The sequence below is a fragment of the Sander lucioperca genome, chromosome 9 (assembly GCF_008315115.2).
Source record: "Sander lucioperca isolate FBNREF2018 chromosome 9, SLUC_FBN_1.2, whole genome shotgun sequence".
In the NCBI taxonomy this organism is placed as follows: Eukaryota; Metazoa; Chordata; class Actinopteri; order Perciformes; family Percidae; genus Sander; species Sander lucioperca.
Genome location: NC_050181.1, coordinates 38,904,600 through 38,927,099, shown reverse-complemented (window position 1 = coordinate 38,927,099; position 22,500 = coordinate 38,904,600). Strand labels below are relative to the sequence as shown.

The 22,500-nt window shown below is 40.4% G+C and overlaps 2 protein-coding genes across 6 annotated transcripts in view; both read right to left on the bottom strand.

The window, feature by feature from the left end:
• si:dkey-154p10.3 (zinc finger protein 135) overlaps positions 1-22,500 on the bottom strand; it is a 307,986-nt gene that overhangs the window by 272,834 nt on the left and 12,652 nt on the right. The window lies entirely within an intron of this gene.
• On the bottom strand, positions 10,392-15,805 carry LOC116059237 (urotensin-2 receptor). Of its 2 annotated transcripts, none has more exons than XM_031312194.2 (3): positions 15,249-15,805; positions 13,155-13,870; positions 10,392-11,326 (listed from the first exon to the last, which is right to left on the bottom strand). In XM_031312194.2, the coding sequence occupies exons 2-3, from the start codon at positions 13,866-13,868 to the stop codon at positions 10,949-10,951; spliced, it is 1,092 nt and encodes a 363-aa protein (XP_031168054.1). In that variant the 5' UTR covers positions 13,869-13,870; positions 15,249-15,805; the 3' UTR covers positions 10,392-10,948. The 2 variants fall into 2 exon arrangements, with proteins under 2 accessions (XP_031168054.1, XP_031168053.1); XM_031312193.2 differs by having other exon boundaries at positions 10,395-11,326; positions 13,155-13,877; positions 15,249-15,802.

Here is a 22,500-nt window from a genome sequence, read left to right as displayed (position 1 = left end):
TGCATATTCCTGAATACATTTGTGTTTACAGGGGGCTTACATAATTTGCAGAGGGGAGGTAGGGGGGCATCAATGGGGGCCCAACAACATATTTTGTCCCAAGCCCCCCTTAAAGGTTAATCTAGCCATGCAGAATACATAAAGGTGACTGGGAAGATTGGCTCAGCTGGGTCTGAATATGGCTACACATTGCTTTGTTAACTGAATGTATATAATTCATACCCTGCACAGGTAGGCCTAAACATTGCATGAACCACATGAGAGGTACAGTAATTGCTGTCTACAAGTTCCCAAACTCTGACATCTTACCTATCATTTAAATGTGAAAAATGCAGCTCTTTTCAAAAAGCATTTAAATATTTGCAAGATCAAGCGCTCCGAGTACAAAAAGGAAACTCTGAAAATAAAAAGCTTGTCAACACTTCTTGTCTGCTTACATTGCTAAACTGTGCATTCATTCCCAATACGTAATCTGGGAAAGAAGAAAAACATGACGCACAAGCTCCGGAGAGTCAAGTGCTGACATTAAAGTGCTCCAATCTAATGAGGATAAATGGCCCAGAAAAAACAGTATATGTAATAAATACATTTATGTGCATCAAATCATCAGAGTATCCCATGTTTCATTAGCTTAAGACCTTTCTAAATGAGGGTTTGAACATTAGTGTAAACCCAGCGAATATAAGGGTGTTCAATCAATCAGTCTCTATATAACTTGTGAGTCAAGGTGTGTATTGGTGTACTGGAGACTTTCCCAGACAATACCGCTTATAGTTACAGGCAAAGCTTCCAATCACCTATGATGAGAGGAGAACAACAATTGCCGTTTCCAGTTCCCAAAATGAGCCAAGTCAATGTAATCACATTTCAGACATACGCCTGGGATTGATGGTCCTTTTCCCGTCATGAGTGAAATAGAATGAGTTAGTGTGTGTTTCAGGATGACTTTTAAAAGAGGTGACCCCTGCTTGATTCTGCCAAGCCCTTGTTCCAAATGCTATTTCATTTGGCAGCTGAAATGGAAGCTCTGTGTGTAAAAGTTTATACGATGATAACCAAGAGGCCGCTGTCAATATTTCTATACCATGCTCTGACACAACCTATGACAGAAGATGGTGGCTTTAGAGTTTAGCTCTAGACATGGGATTAAAGCAATTATAATTAAAGATGGAGCATGTCTGGTCTGTGAGGAAATGATTATTTAATAGCCAGCTCTAATAGCGGTCAAGGATTCTCTCGTTTGATCTTTATGGAGTTTATGGGGCAAGATTTGTGCATAGCTGCATGTAGATGCTATGAATATACACAGCTGTGTGATGTGATGGCCTTGAGTCATGGCAACAATCAGGCATTACATATCATGGCAATCCATCTCATAGTTGTTGAGCTATTTTGATGAAAAGGGTGGACTGAACAGATTGGCATTCATTGGCAAAATGAAAAAAATTGTGTTGAAAGTTTGCTTTGGCACTCTTTTCTTCTGTCTTTTAAAAACCCACAGGCACCAACGTCTTTTTTTTTCTGGGAGCACAATACACATTTACACATTAACATAAAAACACTGAAAGACAATAACTAATGGAAGATAATGAATTATGTACACAAATACTGTACTGTAAGTGTTTTTTTTAAACGGTTTGTCAAGTTTCTTTTTAATTAGTCACCTTTTTCTAGTCATGCGCACCTGACACAAAGAGAAATTTAACATAAAAATGTGTTCTTTTATTAGAATTCCCACTTCCTTTGCTGAGTAGTTTCCTCGTCTTGTCTGAGAGGAAAAGGGCAGACATTTAGATATGTCACTATGACAATAAAAATGTGTGATATATTACTGTGGTTTTGTGAACACATACAGAAGAGGTTATTATTATTTATAGTCATATACGCACAGATTATATGAATGTTAATTATATTTATTTTTGTTACCAAAGCCAGGCTACAGTTTGTATCCAGACAGTGTTCTTATGAGCCTTTTATTTTGCAGATAATTGATCCCAGTGCCAAAGTTGCCAGAGGGAACAGGCAATACAAAAGCAAGCAACCAATCTCCTTATCCCATCTTAGGCAGTTCATTTCCTGGAACACTTTAACAGCACATTTCAGGGCTATCTCAGACCTGTGTGTTGGGGGTGGGAATATTCATCCTTTGAATGTATGGAATAATTAAACTTGTCAGAGGGGATATTCCATATGCCCTTGCTGATGCAGTGAATATTAAACCACAGCCCCATAAAACTGACCGATACAGTCAGGGTCCGAAATTAACTCGCTAAGTGCTAAATGCGGTTACATTTTCCGTTTTCCTCAGAGGGCTATCAGCCACATGGCGGGTAAATGTTTGTACCAAAATAGTTCTGTTTTTTAGTCTTCATTTTGGTGAATCTGCAGCTACTTTCTTCTGTTCCACTGCTGTCTGCACGTCGGAGCTTAGCGGGGTGGGCCGACACACGCACAAACGTACACTGACGCACACACACACTGACTGGAACGCCAGCCACCACGTTACTTCTATCCAGTGATAGCTAGTTTATATCGTCAACTTCCGGGATTGTTCAGGTGCCGCTGGAAATTCCACCGGAAGTCCCTCATTTTCAGCCGGATGTCCGTCACCTTCCGCTTTCTTTGTGTTGGCATTTTTAAACTCCCGTGGATTTATGAAGACTATGGTTAACTGCTCCTCAGATCTCTGCAGGGTAAATCCAGACAGCTAGCTAGACTATCTGTCCAATCTGAGTTTTCTGTTGCACGACTAAAACTACTTTTGAATGTACACGTTCTACCAAAATAAGTTCCTTCCCGAGGCAGATTTTGCAGAGGTACCATTGCTTAATGCCGCCCAAGACGATTGTGATTGGTTTAAAAAAAAAAATGCTAATAAACCAGAGCACTTTTTTTTCCCATCCCGGAAGGCTGTGTGGACTAGCCAGACCCTCCTCCGCGGCGCCGTGGAGGAAGGTCCAATGCGAGACTAAATGATAGCTAGCATTTACGTCAAACTAATTAATTAGCCAAGATGTGGGGCAACCTCTAGCTCACCCAGTAAGAGCGAGTCCTTTGCAGCGGCCCGGGTTCGAGTCCGACCTGCGGCCCTTTGCCACGTGTCATCCCCCATCTCTCTCCCACCTTTCCTGTCTATCCACTGTCACTATGTAATAAAGGGAAAAAATGCCCCAAAAAATAATCTTAAAAAACGGAGGATAAACCTGCAGGACTTGCAACGGTCCGTGTACTTGGTGGCCAACGGATTTTCGTTTTGAAAGGAAAAAAACAAAAACGAAAAACGGCCAGTTTCCCAATTACCATTAGTAAATAGGAAAACAAAAAACAGAAAACAACCCATTATTTGTTTTTTGTTTTGATATTAAAAAACGGAAAACGAAAAACAATCTCGTTATCCGATTGTCTTTGATGTATTTGTAGATGGAACTCGGAAATTAAAATACGTGTGTATAAGTCGTATTCCTTAATTTAGCATTGGTATTTTTTTCGTGACCCGGAAGTTACTCCCGCCACACCAAGACCCGCCCTTCAATAGCATTTATTGGCCAGTACCGCCTGTAAGATCCGTTCTGTGCATGCGCATAATTACGTAGTAGAAAACTAACAATGTCCCTGTGCGATTTGTAACTGTCGGTACACGATCCGTTCTGCCTGCACTATAGACTGTATATAAGTAACATGTGTCAACACTTTACGACCAAACATTACAACTTTTTTATTAAATCTTTTTTTATTAAATCTTTATTATACAATAGTCATAGCTACAAACATTCGAAACTTGTCACTGATCCAAAACCGTGTAGCGACATCGTTGTTGTGTTGTTTACGTTAATGTTTTTACCTAATACTTCGTCTTGACTAATAACCATAGACTGTCTATTATTAATGCGATGAAGTGTAAACGTACATAAGTGTCCTTTTGAAGATGGGATGACAGCTCTCCCAGCCACCACTGCTGTATACCACTATAGTAGCTACATGCTAACGGCAGTAAACACTATAGTAGCTACATGCTAACGGTCATCTTAGCTGGCAATGTTGTTAAATTCTCCCCATTTCCGGGTCACATTCCTGCTGAAACATGTCCGATTGTGTAGTGTTTGGTCCACGATTTTTGACGTTAGAAAGTGCTGCTTCGTTCCACTACAATCTAACGTTAGCATACTCATAGCTAACTATTGTAGCTGCATGCTAACGCAACATAGCGGAGCATATATAGCTAGCTATGTACGTATGTAGCAGGACTTTGTACCGTAAAAAATCACCAATAAAGGCTTCTAAACCAAATACTAAACAAATACCAAGACAGTAAAGTGACCGGAATTAGGAGTGAAATGTCCAGCATTGAGCTACATAATAGTTTGGTAGGAGTTAGCTGGTCTCTCACAGAGATCTCATTTGTAGCCCTGTTTTTACCTGATACTTTCATAAAAGTACAAACACAGTGAGAGGTATACACATGCTTAAACTTTATTTAAAACATGGTTAACCTGAAGCAGGACGGAGTCATGACTTATAACACCAAAGCAAGGCTTCTAGCTCAGGCTAGCTAGCGTTAGCAAATTACCTTCAAAGTTGCAAAGAAATGACGAAACGTAAAATTTGAAGCCTTTATTTAATTTGCTACATGGTGTTGTACTGGATGGCCGGACGACCCTCCGTATATCATTAACAGATACTTTAGGCAACTCCAGCAAACACCTTGTAAACTTCATCTTTGCCATCATAACGGTCTACTGTCACTGTCTAATGTTTTCTTCCGGTAACCAGGAATGTCCAAACATCCTTATGCCAATGCGTGCATAGAGCTGTGAAGTTTGCCGGTGTTCGCGCAAGTGTAGAACTGATCAGGCAGTGCACAGAACGGATTTTACAGGCGGTACAGATCGGGTACTGACAAAGGAATAAGATTTATACACAGATTTTAATTTCCCAGTTCCATCTACAAATACATCAAAGAAAATCGGATAACGAGATTGTTTTTCGTTTTCCGTTTTTTAATATCAAAACAAAAAACGAATAATGGGTTGTTTTCCGTTTTTTGTTTTCCTATTTACTAATGGTAATTGGGAAACTGGCCATTTTTCGTTTTTGTTTTTTTCCTTTCAAAACGAAAATCCGTTGGCCACCAAGTACACGGACCTGCAACCCCAACCAGAAAGTTTTGTCATGTATGTTACAAAAAAATGCAACTTAATATTTTGGCCAATAAAACATTTTTCATCTACCCATCAACTTGGCCAGTGAGTCAAAAAGTTAATTTCAGACACGGGATATAGTACGTATTTTCCACAGTGACTGCAAAAAAACTCCTGATTCCTTCCATTTCCTACATCCGCTGGCAGCTTCCATTAAAAAAAGAAAAACCCGCAAATTTTTATTGAGGAAACATTTACAGGTCAGCATTGAGCACAAAGATTTTATGTTAGCCAGCACCGACGCATTGTCAAGGGGCTCTTTTACAAAAATCCACTAAGGGCAATGAAAGACGTGTGTGGAAAGCAATAAAAAAGAAAGAGAGGTGTCAGTTTAAAATAATTTTAAAGAGGAGTAGACTAAAAGTAAAATATATAATTCCATTTTTATGACCTATTGAGTTTTCCAATAGCTCATTTATTCCCAAACTGATTTTCCGAAGGTGCTGAGTCTCCCTGAGCCGACCTTTTTATGCACCACTTTCCCAAAAGTCAGCAAAACCAAGTCTGAAGTTTCCTTTGAGGCTGCTGCTATTAAGAAATTAATAATGAATACAATGTCAGTGTGGAAGTAGATAAGATTTCGCCTGGTTTTATAGATTCAGCTAAACATTTATCTGAGATAATACATTTTCTTTCTTCCCAGAGAAAGAGCAAATGATATTACATCTTCATGCACACAGAAACCAGTCTTATCTTTGTCTTATCTTTGCTGCTGTGTCCTCAGGTCATTCAGCCACAGTGGCTGTAATTCCACAGTAGCATGATATAAAATCAATACGCTCTCTCAGTTTGATATCGTGGCTTTCTTGTTTTTCCCTCACTATAAAAGCAAATGAGAGGATTTTCCAGCTGGTGGGTTGTCCTGTTTGTGATAACTGTAAAATCACATTGTTTTTCTCCAGGGTACATAAACTGTTTATATTTCATAATTAAAACTCCATACTGTATATTGTTATTGGTAAATTAAAACAGCATTTTCATGTTTCCCACACGTGTTGTTGGCTTAAATCAAAGGGCATTAGGCCAGACTGTGATTGCTTAGAGGAGCGATTGGGCTGAGTCACAACCTTCAGAGTGGTTTATGAGCTGTACATGACAGCCCCTGTATAGGTGCCTCTGCGGCCTCTCCTCTCCTCTTTTGCCAGACATTAGCCACCTCCCCCTCTACCAGCACTCAGGCTAAACTAAATGCCCAGTCTGTAAACTAAACAAACAGGGACAAAAATGAATATCAGCCCTCCATAAACGTCCCGGAAACACAGCAAAAAAGTATTACTGGAATTAGTAACTGTAAGTATTTGCAATTTTAAAATTATAAATGTTTTTCCAATATGGAGTGCAAGGTGCCATACTCTAAAAAGCAGCGGAGAGGAAAACAATCGGCGCCACAGCAACCAAGGGCAAACTGCCTGTAGCTAGCAAAAAACATTAGCTTTAAGCATGTCAAATATTTAAGCAACCTATGTCTAGCAGAGAGGACATGTTGGTTGTTAGTAAGCTAATGTCAGCTATGTGTTAGTTAGTTTGGCGGCTAAAAAAACTTAGTGATGAGTTCTTACCCTGTTGTTAGTGCATCCCACCACACAGCAGCTTTTAGGCATTTTTCTGTTGTTTGCTAGCAGACTGAAAAGACAAGGAGGCACCTTCACGCAACACAAAGTCAATGCAGAGCGAAAAATTGTTTTCACCTTCACGGCTTCAGAATTCATGAAATGTCCTGAACATGATTCTGCTCAGCTGTTCCACGCCACTGAACTCAAACGAACTGTCGTCTGCTCTCTCTCCCCTTTGAGGATGAGCAACTGGACAGTGGCAGGACTTCAATCACTCGCAAAGTCATGACAACAAGCTTCGATGGCCGATTTCCCATGGAAACTGCGCTCATGCGGGTCCTGTGGAATATGACAACTACAGTGGCTTGGAAAATAGCATTACGGGCATTGAAATGATGAATTTACTGTTTATCAGACCCATTAGACAAGAAGCTAGCACACCCTGCGGTCTGTCTGCCCCGCTCCCCGCTGCAGGCCATACGTATTTACGCGACATGCTGTATTTGCTTACTGTTACTTGCTTACTGTCGCTTACTCGTAATGTTTATCAGGTTAGTAGGGTTGCATAGCACTCAAAACCAAACTGGAAAAATCCTAGTAATAACTTTAATGTTACTGTTTCCAGGTGTTCCAACATAATGTGTTCATATGGGACCACGCTCAGGACTCATAACACCTGCAATATTTTTCATTGCTTTTGTCAGCCAGCAGTGTTGCTAGTGCACCCCCAATAAGTTTCAAACCTAACCTAAACCTGTGTGTGTGTGTGTGTGTGTGTGTGTGTGCAGGCACAGATATGGAGCCATATTCTCTGCCCTTGTGAATTATGGTTGGTGTCACTCAGCACATTGTATTCCAAGGCAGAGTAGTAATATATGGCTCACTGCTACTCAGTTTCTGCAGGCAGCCTGGACACACACACCACACAGCCATCAAGGGTAAAGCATTATTAGCTGAGTGCAAAGTTATGAACGGGATTGTAAATGTTGGATTTTTCCTTCTTTTTTCCCTCTTGTCGGATGAATTGGCATGAAAAGTGTTATTATTGTAGAACATTAAAATGTCTAGGTTCATTGGAGAGGTTACGGGGAAAAAGGATAAAATACTCAGCTATAATATCCTGCTGTGCCAATCTGGATTTATTTATGATCAACATTCATTCTAGTTATTTATTTAGAAGATGTCATCTGCAAAAGAAAAAGATTTTTATATTTGTGTTGTGTGTCAGCTGGCTTTCCCCTGCATGACAGATATATATATGGCTGTGCAACTAAACTCTTATAGTCGCAGGTCAGTGGCAAGTGTGTGCCTCTGTGTGTGTGTGTGGGTGTGTGTGTGTGTGTGTGTGTGTGTGTGTGTGCGTGTGTGTGTGTGTGTGTGTGTGTGTGTGTGTGTGTGTGTCCTGCCACCCCACCACTTCTCCCCTCAACCTGCTCTTCACCCTTCGTTCCCCTCCGCTGCACTATGATTCAGTCCTCCAGCTTCCTCTGCACGGAACATTTGCGACGAACAGCTAAGACCCATTTCATGTATGAGACAGTTGTGCAGACTGGCAGACACATACATAAATACAAATACAATATTTGTGTAGTGCATCTTTGTACTATATATAATAATATGATACAGATTCCGCCCAAGAGCCATCATTCTATCCTTTAATGACGGAATTGTTAACAAAAGACAGACTGTCAGTGAAAAATTGAAATAAGGCAAAACCTGACAACACTATAGAAATGAATAGGAAAGGAAACCTTAACACAACATAAAATAACAACTATAAAGGATAATATTTCAGAGTCATTTTATAGCTTTCTTGAGGCAATAGAAATTCCATGGATAATACTCAACATAATTGAGCGACAGTTGTGGAATGTAACTAAGTAAATTTACTCAAGTGCTGTACTTAAGTATACATTTGAGGTACTTTACTTGAGTCTTTTCTTTTCAAGCCACTTTCTACTTCTACTCCGCCACATTTCAGAGAGAAATATTGTACTTTTTACTCCATTACATTAATCTGACAACTTTAGTTACTAGTTAAGATTTACAAATTAAGATGTTTGCACACAAAACAGATGTAGTTTATAAAATCTGATGTTTTATTATAAATTAAAGTACCCAACAATATAACGGCCTACGAGTGCAGCTGAAATGATAGACCATTAAACACAGAACAGTTTGGATCGTTTCCAGTTTCTAAAATGTGAGGATTTTTCTGCATTAAGTACTTTTAATTACTTTAGGTACATTTTACACATACACATACACAAGTATGATACTTACATACTTTGACTTAAGTAACATTATCAATGCAGGACCTTTACTTGTAAAAGAGTATTTTCTGGTGTTAATACTTTTACTTAAATAAAGGATCTGAATACTTCTCCCCCCACTGTTGAGCGGTAAGTCAAGCTAGGAAATCCAATTGCCACATTATTGTAAGTCTTGATACTGTGCATGTAGAATAATGTATACCATGAATAATGCATTTTTTTATTTATTAGAAACAACAAATATTCAGACATGTATACCAATGTTATCACTGCAGAAATACATTTAACTGTACAATATATATAGTTAAATATGAGCATGGAAGTTCACTTTTTACCTTTGGGAAAAATGTGTGTAACGATGTTATATTGCTGCACTATACTTATACTTCTTAGGTTATATTGCTGCACTATACTATACTATACTGTTATAATATTGTAATATACCATATTACTACTACACTACTGCTCCTATACTATGTTATTCCCTCACTATATAATAATGTCCATCTTATACTATGTTATGTTAATATGTTACAATAATATATAATATGTGAATATATTGCACTATAGTCAATTATGTTAAAGGGGTGATAGAATGGTCATATAGGGTATTTCACACTGTTCGTCTCCTAGGGTATGTAACATTGGTTGGGCTGAAAATGGCCTTAATGCTGTTCTATGCGCCCTAATAAAACCCTGTGAAATAGCCCTAGAAAGAAACGAGAGGGTTTCTCCCTTATATGGTATTTGTTGGTTTACAACGAGCGAAGCTGCAGAGCACAGACACATGGGGGGGGGGGGCATGAACAACAAACAGCACACAGTGTTGCCAACTTAGCCAACTTTGTCGCTAGATTTAGCGACTTTTCAGACCCCCTTAGCGACTTTTTTTTTACAAAAGCGACTAGCGACAAATCTGGCCACTTTCTGTAGAAACGACAGCAGTATTGTCCAGCGAGCACGCAAGGTATTCCTCTCCTGTGGCCGCCAAAACAGTCACCTCTCTCTTCTGTTCTGTGTGACTGAGGAGCAGAGGAGCAGCCCCTCCCCTCTCTCCTCACACTGAGCACAGCAACACCATCCCTTATTTTCCTTTGTCAGGAATGTCAGACTCCTTTTGAGTCTGACATTCTCAGCGCCACCTTTCCCTTTTCCTTTTTGGCTTTCCATCATTAGACTCACACACTGTCTGTTAACGTTACCGATAGACTTCCAAACATGCGGCAGTGTAATATATGGTCAAATCACAGCAGTATAGTGCCGGTTGGCAACATACAGCATGAAGAAACCAGGAGTGATTGATGTATAGGTTCAGAGTTAAATAAAAAATAAATTGTTCACTTCCAACAGAGGAATTGTTTTTTCTTTTCCAAATACGTATAGGTCGACTATCTCTTGGCTCAATATGAATTATGAGTTTGATTCACACATGCTTTGTGCCCCTTCGAGGTAAGAGATAATTCTCTGAAAACCGATGGCACAAAGAGTTTATTGACGGAATCCCATTGCTGTCCTGAATCTTCTGAATTTCACATGCAATCGAATATTTATTGTTGCTGAAAATGTTTTACCATCTCAACCAGTTCCATACATAAACATCAAGAGGCACCACTGTTTACACTGCATACCAGGAAGTAGGAATCCTAAACAGAAGTGTTTTCAAAGGGCCAGAAATCAATACCATCTGTAATCACATAACCCATCAGAACCAATCTTTCCTCTGATAGAAAAGTCCAACAAAGCCACTAAGTCTAAACCATCCACTGGCTTTCACGCTGTTGATGCATAATTGGTAATAATAGCCATAATGGTTGGAAATGACTACAGTGCTAAGCTGTGTTTAGGGAAAAGAGTTAGTCATACTTTTGGTTTTCACATCAGCTAACAAAATTACAAGTGTCAGTCAGAAAAATCTGCTCCTACCTTACAAACTGGTGTTATGTGCTCGCAGGGAGGCTGTGTGTGTGAGCATAAAGCTCTCAGTACACTGCTGACTGCTGGAAGATGGCGACCTGCGTGGTGAACGCTGAAAGCGACTCTTCCTGTTGAAGTAGCTGCCAGCTGACCAGGACCGCTTGTGCTTCCTCAGGTACTCCTTGTAGTTCTTGGTGAGCAGCGTGTACAGAAAAGGATTAATGCAGCTGTTGGAATACGTCAGACACGTGGTCAGGTAGTTGATGTTGCGTTTGGTTTCGGTAGACAGGGACAGCGAGGGGTGGAACTCACCCAGCAGCTGCCAGATCCAGAAGGGCAGAAAGCAGGCCCAGAAGAGGAGCACAATGGTAAAGATCAGGTACAGCACCTTAGAGGGCAAAAGAGATGAACCATTAATGAGAAACATTAATGCACCATGTCAGAATATCAGGTTTAGCCTGTTCAAAACTATGAAATCTGGTCAGCCCCACTCATTTTTCTCCAGTGATCAGTACCATGAAAGCCAAGGATGGCTTGTCAAACCCTCTTTTCCCCATTGTGATCAGAGCAAGAGATCCACAGTTACACACAGCACTGGTAGCGACAGTGTTAATTATTTCAGTATTAAGTTGCACAGTCTGCTTTCTCTCTTGCTCCAAGGTAAGTAAATCCTATGAAAAACCTTTAATGCAACTGAATGGCAGCATTCACCACACAGTTAATCAAACCGATAAGACAAAATGGACCCGTCTTAAGCCGTGCTATGAAGAAATTGGAACAGTTTTTCTCAGCATGACAGAGCAAGACGGGAATGGAAAATAGAAAACTTGCAGCGGCAGGGAGAGGATTGATAACGGATGTGCTTTAAAGATGTATATTATCTTTGGAAAGAGGGTCTTTTCAGAAAACTGGGCTATCTATGCAGTAGAATGGTGCCTCACAGTGATGAGTTTTGCATCAAACGCATCACTTGGAGGTTTTTCTGCTGGCCTGTGAGTGGAGAGATCTGGGCACTGGTGAGATTGAGGAAAGTTTAACATAGTTCATTTACACATACTACTAAAATTATGATACAAGGTTGGTTGAATATCGGCAAAGTGTCCCTTTAAGCAGAGAGCCGAACTGATGCTGATATATTCATATACTTTTAAATAGCAACTATTTATATTTCATGATGACAGTGCTGTTGGCAAACAGAATGTCATACAATAGCTGTGAGAAAGAATGTCACCAGCCTATGAGCTACAGGATAGGACACCTTCCTCAGGACTTAGAATATCTCCATGAGGAGTATGACTGAATCAACAGCCTTGGTGAGTGGAATGTCTTCTGCGGGAGTTTGTACAGCAGCGTTCTGCCAAACTTCCTGCCTATCAATCAGGTTCTACCTGATAGATGTTTCTGGATCCATCTCCAGCTGAGTTGCAGACTGGGTAAGATGTGATGAACAAGGACTAGGATGATGCTGCACATCAAAAAAGGAGAACCAATAACTGGGTTTCAGATTGGATTGGAGGACCTGTCCTCTCTCCACTAATTCCACAGAGGGAAGAGGTTGGTGTTGTTGGATGGCTCAACAAAAGGTCAAACTTTTACACAGAAGACCAATGTTCATGTCCTGCAGACAGTCAACATTTTCTTTTTAACCATGGCCACGATTATTTCCCAATCTTAACCAAGTAGTTCTTTTTAACCAAACGGGATCTTTCCCTTACCCTAACCAAGTAGTTTCAGTGCCTAAACCTAACCAAATCTTAGAAGTGGCGGATCAGAAAACAGCTTGATTTGTAACTGGAACAATTTAGTTTGTCATTTTACTCTTGAGGAAGTTTTGGGTTTGGAGTAGGATTGCCATATATGCCTGAGCACATGTGTACTGTACACTGTACATGTAAATATTCACTGTGTACATCTTTGAAGATCAGCAGTAAAGCCCAAAAAGCACTAATAGAAAGCAATCTTGAAATAGAACCATTTGTAAGGGTTCAAGGAAAGCACTCAGAAGGGTAAAGTTTAAAAAGCCTTTAATACATTTCTTGGCTAAAGCATTTACAACAAGGCAACGGCAATCCTTAAACCCTTCTACACTCGGATCCCCAAGCTGAAGAGCACCGGAGGGACACACTTTCTACACCCGAGCAGCACTCCATGCAGCCTGCATTGTGACTGAGAACCATTTGTAATTCTTGAAATATACTATCTTGAGGTGCACTGACCTTTTGATTGGGAAGTTTCTTAGTCTGTTTGAAGGTCTCGGTCTGTGAAACCCAATAAGCGCGTGCAAGCTGGATGTAGAGATAGCCAATGATCAGTCCAGGGGCGACAATGCTAGTGCAAAACAGGAAGGAGATGTAAACCTTGTAGGAGAGTGGCGACAAGGTGGGCTGACACATAGCCTTGTCGCCCACTGTCCTTAGCTGAATGCCTACGATCATTGGTAGGGTGAGGATGAGAGATGCAACCCAGACTAGTAGAGCGATGGCCTTCCGGTAACTTTTAGACCGCTTGACTGTGTCGAGTGGCTTGAGCACAGCAAAGTAGCGCTCCGTGCTCATGACAGTCAGCGTGAAGATACTGGCATGCATGGTCAGGAAGTCAATGCTGATCAGAATCCGACACCCTGCGTCCCCAAAGTACCACCACTTTAGGAAGTGTGTGCAGACTACGAAGGGTATGGTGAGAAGATACAGCAGATCTGCCAAAGCTAAGTTTATGATGTAGATGTACATAGAGGCTGCAGTCCTCATGGATTGGCACATGACCATCAGGGTGTAGATGTTCCCTGAGACTCCAACGAGGCACATGATGGAGAGGATGGTGCCGATGGTAAAGGTTGCGGCTGTGTCCTCATGCGTGTTCAGAGGAGGATTGGTGGCATTGGCACCCCTTTCCGTGAGTACTTCAACAGGCTCCATGGACACTGTGGTCATATCTGGATGCTTGGGAACAGAAATGTAAGAGGTGAGAGTGGCAACTGTATAGGAAAATTACATCAAATCATACAAAATCAACCCTTGTCTTCAAACTTGGACTGGTCCTTGGACTATTATTTGATTAAATTGGATCTCAAATAGATGGTGGCTATTATAGTCAGAGGAACTTTACTAGCTTATTTTATGCCATTCATGATTTTCTTTTGTAACACAAGATGGCATTAGGGAAGGATTTAATGAGCTTGCTTTCAATGCAAAGCTTCTTTTCAGGCTCTCTCTTCTAGTCATTTACAATATCTGCCTCTTTCAGTTAAACCTCTGACTGCTTGCATGTTTGGAGAAGTAGATACCTACCATGACCAACTCACTCATATTTGATGAATGAAATCCCTCATTTTACTTATGGCTTAGAAAGCAGTTCTAACAATAGCACCAAGCTTATTCAATTTAACTTGTATTTACAGTGATATAAAACACCATGAAGTGTCTTCTTGTAACACAAGTTTTCAGATGGCAACTGTCTGGACTGAATGTAAACAGAAGTGCAATCAAACTGTTGTGGTTTGTAAAGCATTAAAGACACAAAATGACACAACATATTCTGAAGGTTGCATTTTGATCGCTTAATACTAATAAAATTAGACATTCATACAGTTAAAGAATTTCTAATGACTTATTGGGTGATATTGTACCTGAGTATTATTTACATTAGCAGCATTTCAGAAGGCTGATGACAAAATGCATCACCCTCTGAGAGTATACAGGCAAAAATGACGCAAGGTTCTTTGATGCATGCACGCACCCAGGCGTATGTTGAAAGAGCCAAATGTATTAAGAGTTGATACAACTCTTGAGGGAACACGGTGAACTTTATACTCACTCATAAATGTCTCCCTTTGTCCATTCTAATCCCAAAATGTCAATATTAAGACATATTTAATTAAGGAAGTTCCTTTGGGAAATATGTTGTTTCAAAAGCACCAGCCACAGAGATAAAGTCAGACAGGGTAACTATTACATTTCAGTTCTTACTAATAAGGTCCTACTAGAATCTGTCCGCACCCGACCCGAGACTGAGAGAGTAGTAAGCAAGCCAGACCCAAACCCGACAGGCGATGTTTTTTATGTCCATACCAACCCGACACAGTTAAAGAAAGCTGAAGCACTGAGTTTGTGTTACCCTGTCACACAATTACTATATATCACTAAACTATATGTACTTTTACACAATATATTTTTTACAAAAAAGAACCTGAAGTATTATGTAAAGCAGGCCGAACCCAACTCGAAGCTGAACATCATTTGTAAATATTTGTCAGAACCCGTCAGGCTCACTCCACTGTGCATGCAAGTGAATTAGAGTACAAACAGTCTTACCTGGACGACCTCCCAGGACAGAAGGGTTCAACACTCAGATGTGGTTCCATTAGCCATGCTTTGTCTCACTTTGCCCCTCCAAACTTCACACTTACTGCAAAAATTTCACACTCCATAAAAGTCCCAACAGATTCTACAGGGTATCTGAGAGGTGAAACACACAGGTGGAACAAAAAGAATCTATATCCAGCAATCTCCAAGGAAGAAAATAACCCAAATGAGTCATCAACATGACAGAAATCCCTCCATTGTTGACTAGTCTCTCAACAGCAAATAAACCAAACCAAAATGTCTAGATTCAAAGAAAAGGTACACTGACAGCTTAAAAGTTATTCTCCTTTCCCTCTACGCTTTGTGCACCTTAGTAGCATCCAAACACTGTCAGCTGTGACATCGGCAGCAGAAGAGGAGAAAATGATAAAAAAAAAGAGAGAGAACATCAATGAAGGGATGAGAAGAGAGGATCACATTAAGCTACGGCTGGTTACGGAGAATCCCCCCCTTTGACTGAGAGAGAGTGAGAGAGAGTGCCAGAGGTAGAAAGAGAGCAATAGAGGGGAGAGAGAGAGAGAGAGAGAGAGAGAGAGAGAGAGAGAGAGAGGCACAGGAGCGCGCTGCTAGTGAGGCACTCTCGCTGAGAAGCACAAAGTGGGAGGGAGAAGACGGAGAGAACGGGTAAGAGAAAGGTATGCAGGAAATGTGTTCAGCTCTCTCTCTCTCTCTAACCCCTGTGCCATCTATTTCCATGCAACGGGCATGTGTGTGCCACACACTGATATGCAAGGCTGGGACTTGAGACACATTACACACTGACAGAACAACCCTGCTGACACAAACACACATGCAATATAAATCAAAAGCTAAAGAGACAAAGCTGCCCATTTGTTCCAGCGTTATGTATCCAGTCACCATTATTCATTATTTTAAATGGATACGTCAGGGTCAATGTCACCTACTGTACCACTGCAGCACTTCACCCAAGCACAGTCATCAAACATCATCTGCTCCGGGGTGGTGGGGGCGGGGGAGCCAAGCCAAACAATATATTTGGCCTTCTGTTTCTGCTCATATAGGCTACAGAGGGACAATGCATTTCTAAAGGTGTCATACGTCAATGTGAAAAAGCATCTTATTCTGATGGTATTTGTTTTTGTTTTTAAGGTGAGTTTGGACTGACTATGAAGTGCATTTTGGAGGGAAAATGACTGCACATAAAGTTTTAAGACATGAGTGGATGTGAATAGATGCAAATTCATGCTTGGCAGTGCAAACTCAGTTGAAGATGTGTCCACGTGAGTTGACAATGTTTCAACTTTAAAGTTAGACTTAGGGCTATCAAAATGAATGGGATCATAACGAGTTCACGCAAATTCCTTCATTCCTCATTTTTTTGTGTGCTGAAGGTGTTCCTGGAGAATGTGATCCATGATGCCATCACCTAACACCGAGCATGCCAAGAGGAAGACGGTGACCGCCATGGATGTGGTGTACGCAACCTGCTAGCAGGCTGGACTGAAGGCTCACAGCTAGGGGTTTCAAGGAAGTCCTGAATTCACCCATGAAAGGAGCTCCTGAGTCAGGGCCTTGTGTTAAACTTACGGTGAGCTAACCTTAGAGCTGCTTCCTTTTCCTCCCAACTAGGAGCTCTTTTCCACTCCCTATAAACACAGACAAGGGTATATGTTATATCATAAAGTTCTTCCTCAAATGGTTCCACTGGGTCCATCTTTGGTTGGTTTGTACTGTCAGGCTTCTGGCTTGGACCCAAGTGCAGGAAGGCAAGGAGTGTGCAGCAGTTTGAATTTATACTAATTTAATAGATACCACAAAGAGCCTTACAAACATGTAAGCTGAGCTGGTAAAGTAATCCAGAAAAAAAAGGAACACGGAAGGAACGGGGAACAAATCCAGGAACACAAAATACAGCAGAACACAGGAGGGAACACTTCACAGACTGACAACGAATGACGACAAACCACAAACAACAGACACAGAAAGCCCACAGACTAAACACAAGTCAACAAGGGTGAAACAAGGGACAGGTGACACAAGGGCTGGGGAACAGGTGAAAGACATCAGGGCGTGGCAGACAATTGCACAGGTGGGAAAAACACAAGGCAGGTAGTAAAACAGGACATGACATGGGAGAAACAGAGAGACTACAAAATAAAACAGGAAACAACATGAAACATAGACACAAGGTAAAACACAGAAGACAGAAACATGTTAAAAGTAAAACAACAAGGAAACAGAGAATGAATCAACACAATAAAACAGGAAAAAAACTACAACATAAATCCACAAATGTGACAATTGCTATATATTTGGCTTTTGCTGAAACAACGCCCGATTGTCACCTTCCCTGTCTTCCACAGGCAGCTTCACCTCTTCTGATCTCTGATATAAAAGCAGCGTCGAGTTACCCTATTAAGCCTGGGGTGTGTGAGTCTAGCAGTAAACTAGACTCTGCCTATTATAGGTTACATTGCTGACGGATAACTGCTGCGGTTTAAGGTGCCAGAATCTTACGGCTGGCCAAACAGTAGCTTATTAACCCTTGTTATGTCTTCCATTCGACCATGCGCTTGTCGTCCTCTCGAGTCGAAAATCAACACTTCCTGAAGTGTTTTTGATTTTTAACGCTTCTTTTCACTACCATGTATTAACACCACTACCAATTTATTACCAGTTTTACACTTATTTTTGGAATTCATGGTCAATAAATCTCAATTATAGGAAATTATACATAATCCTTGAGTTAAAAAAGCAGAAATTATGAATTATTTAGAATTATATATTAAAGGAAGGATAATCACATTTTTTTTCAAATGCTAAAAAATGTAATGAAACACCCAAAATGTAATAAAAGTAGAGATCCGATCTTTTGTTGTATTGGTGAAGCGGTGTGAATGCGTTGTATGGAATCATCCTTGTTGTTTTTGGGTAATCAAAATTAGGTATAGTTAAAGAGAAACCCATCTTTCTGATATAGAAATTTTGAAAACGGGTCAAATTTGCCCCGAAGACAACACAAGGGTTAAGCAAATATTTTTGGTAGAATTTGAAAGTGGGTGGGTGGGGCTTTGAAAAACGGGATTTTGAAAAGATGAATTATGATTATTATGATTTTGAAAATGTGTTTAAGATTAAGGCATGTATACATGTTGGAAAAACACAAAATACAAGATCCAAGATAATTTACTGTCATTGTATGGACACAACGGAATTACGTTAGTGGCAATCAGTGCAGCAGCAGCAAATACAAATACAAGTATGAACCTGTAGATTGGCATAGTATGGGACCTTTAAGACAGAATTAGTGTTACCACAGTAACCACAGGTGTTGCCAAATCAACATGAGCAAAAAATCTTAAGGCTTATGACTTTCAATCTAACCAGGGACAAGGACTGCAAATTAGCCGTACGGCTAGTTGCACTGTAGATGTAACAATGCCTATATGTATTGTCCCTGACAAATAAACTGATAAAATAAATAAAAATCTATGAAATCCAATCCAAACATCCTCAAGGTACGTGTCCATTGTCAGCGTCATTTTTAACGCTGCCCACTCCTCATTTGCATAAAGTTGAATCCAGGCAACTTTATGCAAATGTGGAGCAGCCTTCTTGACGCCTCTCAAAAACCGCTGTCGTTGACCATTGTCGATCTGAAATGAAGACAGATTTAGCAACTGCATACCTTTTTTCTTGCATAAAATGTTTTCAGAAACATGTTTTAAAGCAGCCATATTATGCTCATTTTCAGGTTCATAATTATATTTTAAGGTTGTACCAGAATAGGTTTACATGGTTTAATTTTCAAAAAACACCATATTTTTGTTGTACTGCACCGCTCTCTCTCACTGCTGCAGATCCTCTTTTCACCTGGTCTCTGTTTTAGCTACAGAGTGAGACCTCTTTTCTTCTTCTTCTTCTGTACTATCTGTGATTGAACTCGCACATGCGCAGTAGCTCAGATGTAGATCATGTCAGCTAGCTAGCTCCATAGACAGTAAAAGAGGCTGTTTCTACAACTTCGGTCAGTTACAAGGCAGGATTAGCTGGGAGACTTCTAAATGAGGGCGCACATGTAAGTAGTTCTTTTGTAGATTATGGTGAACTTGTGTGTGTTGTAGCAGTGCTTTGCTATTGAGAACGAGGTAGCATGCTAGCGTTAGCATGCTAGCATTAGCATTAGCGTTAGCACGTTTGCAATCTGGGAGCAGAGAGCCCCACGTGAAGCATTCGTCCAATCAGGTGCAGCCATCGGGCTTGTAGGAGGGTGTAGCCTGTTTTCTTTGCTTTTCAGTGGTCAGTGAAGAGAAACTAATAGCTGCTGGGAAGCAAGGCAATCCCTGCCGTGAAAATACGCCTATATGGACACATAACATAATTGTTTGTTAGCACGCAGCTAACATGGACACTATGTCCGAGTGGGCAGCTTGCAGTTAAAGTATAAGTTACAGGTCAATGTTCTTTTTTTTTTGCTTGTCAACATTTGCATTTTAAGCAACAGCCAAGTTTATGGGCACAATTGTTGTTAGTCAACATGAAAGAACCTGCCTCAGATAAATCACAGCATTTGTGGGTAAAAAATGACTCATTTGTTGTAACTCAACTGATGAGGTTGGTTTTTGTCACCACTTAAACTGCTGATTGGGTGCTTTATTTGACTGCTCTGTAACAAAAATACACACCAAAACTTATGCTAAGTGGGAAATAAATCCAATCCACACATCCTAAATAATTATTATCAGTAGGAAGGCAACTTTCACAGTTTGCATCTAATATAATCTAAGCAGAGCTGGCCTCCACGCAGACTGATGTTATCCAGAAACAGACACTCAGTTAGGCCTTTTATACCTCTGTATTTACAGCTCTAATACCACCTAATTACATTTTTACTTTAAAGTAGTTTATTTATGTTCTTTTTCCGTTATGACTGTCAAACTGGATAATAAAAGAAAGTGCTACCGTGTGGTGAGCAGCCCCCATGTAGTATTTATGAAACTACAGCATATTGGTAGCAGGATTGAAATGATAAATGGTTGCCGGAAAAGCCACTTGGCATGCTCAAGAGGGACACAAATCTTTCTGACAATGTGCATTTGCTTTTATGACCGCATTAAATGTCGAAGAATTTCTATCAGAGTCGAGCAGGTGTAACGATGTCAGTCGCAAAAACAAGCAAGCAGGCTTCTTCTCTGCATTCTTAACAAATCCCTTTATCGGCTGCTATGTACAGTAATACTGTTCTGTGGGAAAGTGTGTGTGTGTGAGGGTTTACATGGAATGTAGTTGGGAGTTTATAAGTGTTCTATGTTGGATCTTATCACAGCAGGGGTCACATTGCTTCTGCATGGTGTGTTTAAAGGTCATCGCCATAAAATTACAGGCTATCTTTAAAGGGATTGAGGGAGCACTGATGAGCAGCTATTATAGCCACATCAGGACTGGATATCTGCTGCTTACACAGTAAATGATGCAGCGCAACTGCATGTCACACATTTCTGCAATCACAAGAGACTTTACAGGATGACACCCACCTCATTAGTCATCACACACACACACACACACACACGGGGAAAGGAGAAAAGAAACAGAGGGAAAATAAAAATCACAAAGGCAGATTATTATTCCTGTCAGATTATTATTCCTACCAAACTGACAGCTCTGCTCTGTGTGTGTGTGTGTGTGTGTGTGTGTGTGTGTGTGTGTGTGTGCCTGCATGTGTAAGTGTATTTATCCTTTTTGGCATACTAAATGTCAGGCCAATTGTTAAGGGGCAGTTGCATAAATCAGGTGCTCAAAAAAACACACGCTTTATCACATAAGCCTTAAGCCTGCTGTAAATAGCAATTTGACTGAATGCATAAATGCATCTTTAATGTATACTAACTAACATTCATGATGGATTGTGAGTCAATGTGTGTGTGTGTGTGTGTGTGTGTGTGTGTGTGTGTGTGTGTGTGTGTGACTGCTGTCTGCTCTCCATTGCTCTGTGGATTAAAGGATGAAGTTTGTTAATGTAGCAGACGGAGAAGAAGAAATGACAGAATAATGGGGGAATACAAATAAGACAGAGTTCAAAATGAAATCATATTAAAAAAAAAAAAAACATTTAAAAGAAAAAAGCTTTAAAACACTGCCAAGGTACAACGGAATCCAAAGAATGAAAGCAAGGACAACAAGAACGTTGAGAGCTGTAATTAAATTTGGATGCTCTTTTGTTCCCTTCCTTGGGGGGGTTCAGATCATTGACTTAAAGGGTAACTTCGTATTTTTTTTTTTTACCTGGACTTTATTTTCCTATGTCTTTTACTCATCGAAAGTATGGAGGGGCTGAAAATGTTGGGAGCGGAAGAAAATGTGAAGGATTTGAAGCATGATCTCATTGACTTCAATGTTAAAAAAAGTGTTAAAAAGCTTAATATTTTAAAAAGTATAAATAGTAGAAAAAAAGTTGAAGATTTCGATTAAGTGCGAACGCTGCAGTCGACAGCAGTGTAGTCTCGCGTCGCCAGACCTTCCTCCACAGCGCTGCGGAGGAGAGTCTGGCTAGTCACACAGCATTCCAGGATGGGAGAAAAACATGGTCTTTTTTATTGGCATGTCTTTAAACCAATCACAATCGTCTTGGGCGGTGCTAAGTGCCGTATTTAGCAACGGCGCCTCTGCAAAATAGCCTCGGGAAGGAACTTGTTTTGGTGGAACATGTGTACGTTCAAAAGTTGTTTTAGTCATGCAACAGAAAACTCAGATTGGACAGATAGTCTAGCTAGCTGTCGGGATTTACCCTGCAGAGATCTGAGGAGCAGTTAACCATAGTCCTCAAAAATCCACCGGAGTTTAAAATACCAACACAAATCCAAGGCAGCGGATATCCGGCCTAAATGAGTGAAATCCGGTGGAATTTTATTGTCATGTTATTGGTTGCATCTGAAGCAGGAAGTTTTACATCCAATCACAGTAATGATGTTAAAGCAGCCATATTATGCTCATTTTCAGGTTCATATTGTATTTTAAGGTTGTACCAGAATAGGTTTACATGGTTTAATTTTCAAAAAACACCATATTTTTGTTGTACTGCACCGCTCTCTCTCACTGCTGCAGATCCTCTTTTCAGCTGGTCTCTGTTTTAGCTACAGAGTGAGACCTCTTTTCTTCTTCTTCTTCTGTACTATCTTTGATTGCACTTGCACATGTGCAGTAGCTCAGATGTAGATCATGTCAGCTAGCTAGCTCCATAGAC